The sequence below is a fragment of the Onychostoma macrolepis genome, chromosome 15 (genome assembly GCF_012432095.1).
Source record: "Onychostoma macrolepis isolate SWU-2019 chromosome 15, ASM1243209v1, whole genome shotgun sequence".
Classification (NCBI taxonomy): Eukaryota; Metazoa; Chordata; class Actinopteri; order Cypriniformes; family Cyprinidae; genus Onychostoma; species Onychostoma macrolepis.
Window position 1 is genome coordinate 9,949,345 of NC_081169.1, and position 9,811 is coordinate 9,959,155.

The window sequence follows — 9,811 nt, forward strand, 5'->3', positions numbered from 1 at the left end:
ATAAATGAATGGAAGTTAAAACAACAATATTTTTAATTTGCTTTTCAATATACTTTGTATTACATTATGCTTAGAATTAAAACATTGATGCAAATATATGTTTATTTACTTTTTAAATGTTTTATTATTTTACTGTATACTTCAATTTAAAGCAATTATATAAAAGTATAAATTAATGGAAGTTAATTCAACAATAGATATGATTTTTACACATGTTGTTACTGTATATACTTTGACTTTTCATGTTTTATATATATATATATATTTACATTTACATTTATGCATTTGGCAGACGCTTTTATCCAAAGCGACTTACATTGCATTCAAGTTACAGTTTTTACATTTTATCAGCTCTTGCTTTCCCTGGGAAACGAACCCATGATCTTGGCGTTGCTAGCGCCATGCTCTACTATTTGAGCTACAGGAAAGCTGTATACTGTATATACTGTATATATAAGATATTATAAACATTAAAAATATAAGTTATTTTAATTAACTTATTAATACTAAGGATAGATTTGTGATAAAATAATTTATGTTAATGCAACAAACCCTGAAAATGCACAGAAAATCATAATATACACAACAGCTCAGTTCTCTTCTCAGAACTTGGTTACAAATTCCAACCACACCCCGCCAAATGTCAAAGTTGGTTTTCTGTACTCAATAGATGCATTGAAGATAGTCAATCGGATGAGCAAAAATGCATAAAAATCACTGTGCATGTATTACCACTAACACTTCAGGTGCAGATATGCATGCACAAGTGTGCATCTGGTCACATATGCTGATATGCAAACATACCTGTAGTTCAGTACTGAGAAACACCAGTTTTTATAGATTAGAAAAAGTGTAAATCACAAACGGTAAGAACTTAATTAGCTATTACTAACAAAAATTTCCTTTGTAAATACCAAGAAATAAAAACATGATAACTCTGGTACTCTCCCTAATTAATGTGTACGCTGGTATTTCCCTTTACATTGGGAATAGTATTTAAAGATTCACACATACAGTGTAGATTTTTTATGTTCTGTTTTCATGTACACGGCTACAGTTTGCACTTGATGGTATGTTTATAACCACAAGAGAGAGAGAGAGAGAGAGAGAGAAAACATAGCTTTCTCAGAGTAGGGGAAATATCTGCCATCACGGAAGACTGACTAAAACAAAACAGAGAGAGGGGGGAAGTTCACAGTGCAAATACATAGAGAGCCAGCCAACCATTCACCTTCACATTCACATGACAGAGAGAGAGACGTGCGGACGGAACTGAGCAGTAACTGAACATTGAACTGGCTCTGTTAGAATAGTTATTTAGTTATCAGGAACAGCGCATGCTGACATTGAGTTGTTATGTGTGTTTTTGTGTGGAGTTGGACTGGAATGAGGATTTAACATTGGATACGATGCTCAACTAACATAAACATGGATTGGATTTCATGGATTTATTTTTTGGTTGCGTTAATAAATGTCCCAGTTACCACAGCAGGTAAGATTGATCGATTGATCAATTTATTTATTTTTAATGTAACATTTTTTAAGCTTATTCTTAATTTTTCTAGGTGACTCTCTCTCTCTCTCTCGCTCGCTCTATAGCAATAACAATGTGTTTTACTAGATAATAATATAAAGTAATTACATAAAATAATATTTGTACATTTACATTACATATTCATAAAAAGAAAAAAATGAAAGAAAAAAAAAATAGTAGTGCAAAGTGCAAGTGGGCGCTTGACTTGAAGTCCCCAGTTTCTGCAACCGTGATGACGTGAGTGATGTAAATTCCTTGAAAAATTTTGATGCCCGCCCCCCCTCCGCCCCAGGGACCTTGAAACCTTTCAAAATGAATATATAGCAAAGACAATATGTGTTAATTTATTAATTTAACTCTCTATTTGACAAGGATATCAATTTTAAACTCCAGTGAATATCTGTCAGGTTCCTCAGGTGTTAAAACAGACCTTTATTACTTGTTAAAACCAACATAGAAAATAAAGTTAGAGAAAACACCAAGTTGTGTAATTGGATTTTTTTACTCAACTAGCTAACGCCGGTCTTCACCAATGCATTGTATTGTACGGCATTGTGTAAGTTCTTTCAGGAAAGATTTTGGTTGGCAGTTTGCTTGATAAAGTAGAGATCCATATTAGTAAAATGACTAAAAAGAAGATGTTTTCATGTCAACTACACTTGGAAAGTACAGCTGATCATGATTTATTCACAGTAAATACAGTACCTCAAGTGTGAGACTTCAGCTTTGACTGGAACAAGCACAAATAAACCACTTCTCTATTGGGAAGAGAAGAGCATTAATACAAAGCATGGGAAAGTCTGACGATAATTCTGATTATTTTTCTCTTTTTTTCACAGGTGAGCCGCTGGAATTAAATATGACGTTAGACATATGGGAGGGAAATGTAACTGTGCTCTGGGATCCCCCTGAAGGAGCCCACGTATATGCCCTTTATCAAGTAAACACAGCACTGTAAGCTGAAATGTTGCCTTACTATCCTTACTATTTTGCCCACCTTTTTTGCTTGAATAAACTTTACAATACTCCAAAGCTAATCTACTTGTCTTTTCTTTGATAGATATTCACATCCTAATGAATGGAACATTGTGTCAGAATGCAACATGACTACAGAAACTAGATGTGAACTTGGGAGCTTTTTAAACAAACCGGAAATGAAAATAAAGATTGGACTGTTTGATGGAAATTACAAATTTTCCTGGTCAGCAGGAAGACGAATTCGTTTATATGACAGTAAGTATTTGAAGGGCTACTATTTATCAAAAACGTGTAATAAATATAGCTAATACTACATTCTTTAAGTATAAAGAACATCCGGTTTTACTGTGTGCAGGTTGTACAATTACTAATGGTGATCTTCCTTCCATGTTTTAGGCAAATTGTTGGCTCCAGAGTTTGACCTGTCTTCCTCCCCTAATACGGTGAAGGTTAAGATTTACAGAAAGCAATTTCTCAATGAACTTTTTGATTATGGATCAGTTTACTCTGCCATTTTGTACCCAAAAGGACAGGAGCATCAGGTTGGTTTTTAGTGGACTATCCCAAAAATGTTTTTGACAAAGTGTTTTTGAACTTGTTTGTTATATTGCATGTCACTGCAATCTCTGAACCAGTGTTTTTTTTTTTTTTTCTGATGTAGGCTTTAACAGTAATTGATGATGATGAAGATGGAGAGGTGGAGTTCACTTCATTACCGATATGGCAGGTGTATTGTGTCCATGTGAAAGTGGAGATGACATCTAGTGAAGTGAGCAACACCTCATTACCACGCTGCATATATCCATCAGCAGGTACTGAAGATCACATGGACACTATTTGAATAAATAATAATCATCTATTTTTACAGAGGTCTCTCAAATAGAAGAAGGTTCTGATGCTGTTTTATATAATGCCAACAAAACATTAAAGGTTTAGTTCACCCATAAATGAAAATTCTGTCATCAATTACTCACCCCCATGTCGTTCCAAACCCGTAAGACCTTTGTTTATCTTCGGAACACAAATTAAGATATTTTTTTATGAATTCTGAGAGCTCTCTGAACCTCCCATAGACAGCAAGGTCCATGATCAAGGTCCAGCAAGGGCATTGTTAAAATCATCCATGTGACATCAGTGGTTCAACCGTAAGTTTACGAAACTACGAGAATACTTTTTGTGCACAAAGAAAACAAAAAGTACGACTTTATTCAACAATTCGTCTCCTCCGCGTCACCCTGGCGCCATTTTAGAGAGTATCCACTGAACGTAAACATTGGATGCTGTTCTGTGTCATCGACACCACTCAGATACGTTATTTACATTGTTTACGCTATGATCTGAACGAAAATAAAATACCCACGTGGTGCTGCTGACACAGAACAGCATACGTTGTTTACGTTCAGCGGATACTCTCCAAAATGGTGCTACAGTGCGGAGGAGACGAATTGTTGAATAAAGCCGTTATATTTGTTCTTTGCTCACAAAATGTATTCTCGTAGCTTCGTAAAATTACGGTTGAGCCACTGATGTCACATTTTTAACGATGTCCTTGCTATGTTTCTGGACCTTGATCGTATTGGGAACCTTCCTGTCAATGAGAGGGTCAGAGAGCTCTCGAAATTAATCAAAAAATATCTTAATTTGTGTTCCGAAGATGAACAAAGGTCTTACAGGTTTGGAACGACATGAGAGTGAGTAAGTAATGACAGAATTTTCATTTTTGGGTGAACTAACCCTTTAAAAGATGAATCAGTATTTATTTAATAAGTAGTTTATCACAAAATAAACCCCTTCAGTGTGATTCAAGACCCTTCGGCTTTGTGTTCGGGGTTAATTATTTGTATGTTTCTAAAATGATTTCTTTGTGAAAATCAAATCACTTTCTCTTGTTTGTCAGATGCATCCTTAGTGATCTCCATGGCTGTTATTGGTGTAGTTGCAGTCATGTCCTTCTTCATATTCGCAGTCTGTTTCTTCCTGAGGCGTCCTGGTAAAATGCCCGCTGTTCTGGTGAGTCAGCTTGGGGATTTCAAAATAAATGCAGTTTCATCAAAACCAAAAGTGTTAGAGCAAGCTAGTTTCAGAGTCTTAAAAAAGGAATAAAGCGTAAGACAAGCTTAGTACTGACCCATGTCATAAGTGTCGCTTCTCCTTTCGAGGAACAGCAGCAGAAAAGGGAAATGCTGGGGATTTTTTTATGTCTTACATATAATATAATTTGAATTAATGAATTTGAGTTTAAATGATAACACAGTTCCATTCACAATGAAACAGTTTTAACACTTTCTGGTTGACAAATAAATGAAGACATTATATACAAATATATGTGAATACAGATTTTGAAAAAAAGTCTCATATGCTCACCAAGGCAGAATTTATTTGATCAAAAATACAGTAAAAACCATAATATTGTGAAATATTTTTACAATTTATAAATAATTTAAAAAAAATATATAATTTACTGTGATGACAAAGACAAATTTTAAGCAGCCATTACTGCAGTCCTTGCCACATGATCTTTCAGAAATAATTTAACTATTCTGATTTGCTGCTCAAGAGAAATGTTATCACTAGTGTTATAAACAATGTTGCTCCTAACCATTTTTTGTGGAAACAACAATACATTTTTATTTTATTTTTAAAATAAAATAAAATGCTCTCCAAACATTTAATTAATTTTTATTATTATTATTATTTTTTATTTCCAACAGAAATCTGCTGTGAATGGATGGAACCCTATGAATGTAGGATTGATCCAAGTGGAAACAGTCACTGACAAGGGATGGCTCCTGACTAGCAACAAAATAACGGGAAAGAGTAAAGCATTTGATGAGAACAAGGACCTTTTGGAGGAGGACACAGAGAGAAGAGAGAGTACAGACAGTGGAGTGAGTGTCGGCCAGCAGCATTCGATTAAGAACCGAGGCACAGACGGACTTACTGGACAGGAAGACAGCGGCTGTGGCAGTCTGACAGGCACCGAGGACAGTCTCAGCAGTGGAAGAAGAAGCCTGGAAGAGCTCCCTTTTCTAGATGGTGAAGTAAATATCAGCAATGAAAGTGAAAGAAAAGAGGACAGTGGCTTGGGAATGGGAAATCAGGATGCTTCCGTCAATCTCAAGGCAACGGACAGTGACTTCCTGTCTGAGATAGTAATAGTTGGGGATGGATATCGTAGTCAGAGTCCTTCAGCTGATGCTGAAAGCGAGGCCACCATCCCATGTGACGTAGATGCCAACTTTGCCAGCCCTAGCAGTGGCTATCGGTCTGGTCATGTGACGTGCTTGTGTTCTGACGTTGAGACTTGCATGTGGTGCAAAACCAGGAAGCTTCTAACAGACAGAGATTCATTGTCTCATAAGCAAACCAGTTGTACTTTCACAACCGATAATGACAATGACAGACCAAACTATTTGAAAAAATCACCTTTACAGTCTGTGAATGTATCAGGATTGGAAGATTCGTCCTTCCAGTCAGACGAGAACTGCGGCGAGTCGTCACTTTTTATCACCTGTCCACTACTTCTACAAGAACCTTGCCAGCTGGACACTTTGCCTCTTAAATTAGGAGACGTAGAACTGACAATCACGTGAGATGTGAGACTTTTTCATGATTGTGAAAGCACTGAACAAAGCATATCTGCTTCTCCTCATGCTGTGTGTCCAGCCAGCGTTTATTTCTCGTTTAGAGCGGCAGCAGAGATATGCTAAATATGGCTGTGTCGCTGATACTGGGCTGTCAGAAGTGGGGCTGCCCCTTTGTGACTTCCTGCATGCACCGGGTCATAATTGTGCCCATATGCTGACTATAGAGGAGACATTCAAGCTTCTACTTGAGTGACCAAGAGTGAGTGGTAGTGCCATGAAAAAGCTTTAATATCCATGGAACCTTTCCACTGCACAAAAGGTTCTTCATAGTGAACAACAACAACAAAAAAAGTTTTTTTGGAAGTAAAAAGAAAGTAAACCTGTACATACACACTTTTGCAATTTTACACATACATTGTACATATTTACATTTTATGTATGTACTGACATTTTTGATTTGTTGAAAATTGAGTTGTGTTGAATGTGATGAAATGATGGGGGAAAAAAGTGTTAATCATAATAAAAAATATATATATTTATAAAAAAAGTGCATTCCTATACAGAACTCCTCAGCATGGTAATTATGGTGGTTGCAAGAGTGTTGCTATGTGGTTGCTATGGTGTTTTTACATTTTGCTTAAGCAAGCACCAGTAATTATTATTATTATTATTTACATTCACTTTTATGCATTTGGCAGATGCTTTTATCCAAAGCAACTTACATTACATTCAAGGTACACATTTGCACAAGTTCCTGTTTTCCCTGGGAATCGAACCCATGACCTTGTTGTTGTAACACCATGCTGTACTGTTTTAGGTTTTTTTTTTTTTTTTTTTCACTTTAGTGTCATTTCAGGAAAAGACACACACAATTTAAAATGAAAATACAGATCCAATGCTTTTCTCCAAAATTCCAAATGTGTTCCAAATGTGAAACCTGTGATTCTGCATATCACCAGCAAGTACATACGCAAATCATGAGGCAATAATATATGTATGAAATTCCAACATAATAATAAATATACAAATACTAATGACACAGGAAAAACCAACACTTCCTCTAGTGGAAACCCACATAAACCCGTGACTGTCTGCATATTAAAATGACAGGAAATGCTTGTGATATGGCATGCATTTCATAGCTAATGCAAACCACATCACTTCTTTAAAAACAAACTTTAACTACGAATAAAAAAAAGCTGGCGGAGGATCCATGAGCATTTTACCCTGGTAAAGTCCTGGATTTAAACATCTTCTGAAGCAAGAACTCACAGTCTCAGATCTTGTGCAAACCCATTACTCAGTATTTCCATACAGTCACTGCACTATATGACGAAACAGACTGAGAGAGCGAATGAGAATAAGAGAGCGAAACTCAGCCACAATCATTGACCTCCATCTTTAGATAGGGAAGGAAACAAAAAGTACTTTACCCACATCAGATTTAACACACTCTCCCAGAAGCTTACAAGGCTCTATACATAATATTGGAAATTAGAAACGGTGATTTGGAGACAAACGATCATGGCGATTCCACATTGTGGAAATATTTGAAAACTTTTCAGGGAAATGTACGTAGCCTACTGCTTTATAAATCGTTCTTGGCACTTTAGTAATTATCAGATCTTTTTTTTTTTTTCAAAGAAAGACCTCAATCTGATATGGACTGCAATACAGCACGAGGATTGATTTGAATACTTGCTTTCTCCGAAAAGTATTGTGTTAGCAGTCATTTGTAGAATGGCAGGCACTTTTGCTTCTCATCTCAATAGCAAATCGGTTGCTCAAAGAAACCACACAACTTTAACTGATATGGAACAACATTTATACCCACCTAACACTCCGTCATTAAATCACACATGCTCAATTCCGAAACTATCAGGCTGATGAATAGCGAAAATGGTTCACTTTCTGTACTACAGACACTGAAACAGATGGTAAACGATATGTCCCTTTATATAGAAAAGTCTAAAATACCTGGGGCAAGTTCTGTTTAGCTAACTGTACCGGGAGTTTTCAAATTTTTGTCTTAAAATTTTATAGCCTATATATTATGAATTTAATATTTAATATAATTATTAAATGACAATAATGATCGATTCATCCTTTCTAAAAATATAAAGACAGCACATCTGCAGACCCCTTTAAACCATGAGAGAGAGAGGAGAAAAAAAATATATATATATATATATATATATATATATATGTATGTGTGTGTATATACTGCAAGCAGCGATTATCGGGGTTCAGACCTGCGCGAGACGGATTTTTCAGTCTCGCTCCCGCCCGCGACATTCATGTTTTGTCCCGCTCCCGACCGCAAAAGCCCGCATAAAAGTAATCTATATAGATTGTTTCCATGCAGTACCGTTTCTAGGCATAGGCAAGCTAGGCGGTCGCCTAGAGCGCCACCAGCTGGAGGGGGCGCCAATGAGTGCACGTGCTGCCGCTACATTTTAACAGGGTTGTGATCAAGAGTGGCACGGACACTGAAATATGATTGCCGCCCCCACTGGATCCCCCAACATCACTGGGTAGAGGACTGTCATTCTGACTATGTATGCCATTGGATCAGAGCGCTGTCAATTGCTGCCTCTGATTGTAGCATGCAGTTTGCGTTTGGATTTGGAGCGCTCAATGCCATTAGATCAATGGGTTCTGTCAGTGTTTTGGCAAGGTAAGGCTTTTTTCTTTCTTTTTTTTTTTTTTTTTGCCGTGCAAGTTCAAAGGTCAATTTAAAATATTGGTGGGCTACATAAAAAGTGCACTAAAAGTGTAATATTCCCATATAAAACTTTTACAGCCAATTAAAATCAATACAATTAAGATCAATACATAGGCTACTTTATTAAACCGCTTTGTCAAATTTAACGCATCCAGTGGCTATAATGGTGTCACAGATAACAAACTGTGCCAAATGTTTTATCTTAACAGTCAATTTACAAATAGGCCTAATGCATTCAGATTTGAGAAACTCACAATGCGCTGAATTTCCACAAATTAGTGTCGTTACTATGGCAATCAATTTAAATGTGACATGAAACTGATGTCTGAAAAATAAATTATATATAACCTATAGACGGTTTCAACGGCAACAACATAAACAAACGTTACTGCGCATGCGCGCTTTTGTGGCCCTAACTTAACTTCCGGTAGACATCCAAATACAATCAGTAACAACAGCTTAATAGGGATGTCGCCTAGGGCGTCAAAATGGCTAGAAACGGCCCTGTTTCCATGCATCGAAGATATTTACATTAAATGGTTCTGTAACATCTCCTAAGCTCCACAACATCCAAGCATAAACGCTCCCGATAAAATATTTGTTATTTAGGCTAAGCATCAACATTCACAAACCACTGTTATTTTTAACAGAAAAGCAAACATGGGCTGTTGCGTGCATGGTTTGGCATGGCAGAATGCCAGCATCGCTTCCTTTATTATCACTAAAAGCTGACATCTCAGTTCATCGCGATCTCATAAAGCTCTGTTATAACACAATGAACATATGCACATTGAATCTTTCACAATGTCTACATTCCGTGTGTTAAAATGAGAGGGTTCGTGAGCAGTGGATTATTCTAACCCAATCACCTCTGATTGGCCATTGCATTCCAGAAATCAACAGCTGATGTGAATAGCTACATTGTGCAACCCTTTAAACACGTGTTATAAATAGAAACGCTGCCTAGCTTGTGCATGTCAATCATTT

The 9,811-nt window shown here is 36.6% G+C and overlaps 1 protein-coding gene across 1 annotated transcript; it reads left to right on the forward strand.

Annotated features, from left to right (window-relative positions):
* The first annotated feature begins 289 nt into the window (after positions 1 to 289).
* On the forward strand, positions 290 to 6,666 carry il10ra (interleukin 10 receptor, alpha). The gene is made up of 7 exons (XM_058744737.1): positions 290 to 1,492; positions 2,374 to 2,488; positions 2,595 to 2,767; positions 2,909 to 3,054; positions 3,174 to 3,324; positions 4,410 to 4,522; positions 5,224 to 6,666. Exons 1-7 carry the CDS (start codon positions 1,429 to 1,431, stop codon positions 6,103 to 6,105), a joined length of 1,644 nt encoding a protein of 547 aa, XP_058600720.1. The 5' UTR covers positions 290 to 1,428; the 3' UTR covers positions 6,106 to 6,666.
* Positions 6,667 to 9,811: the final 3,145 nt, after the last annotated feature.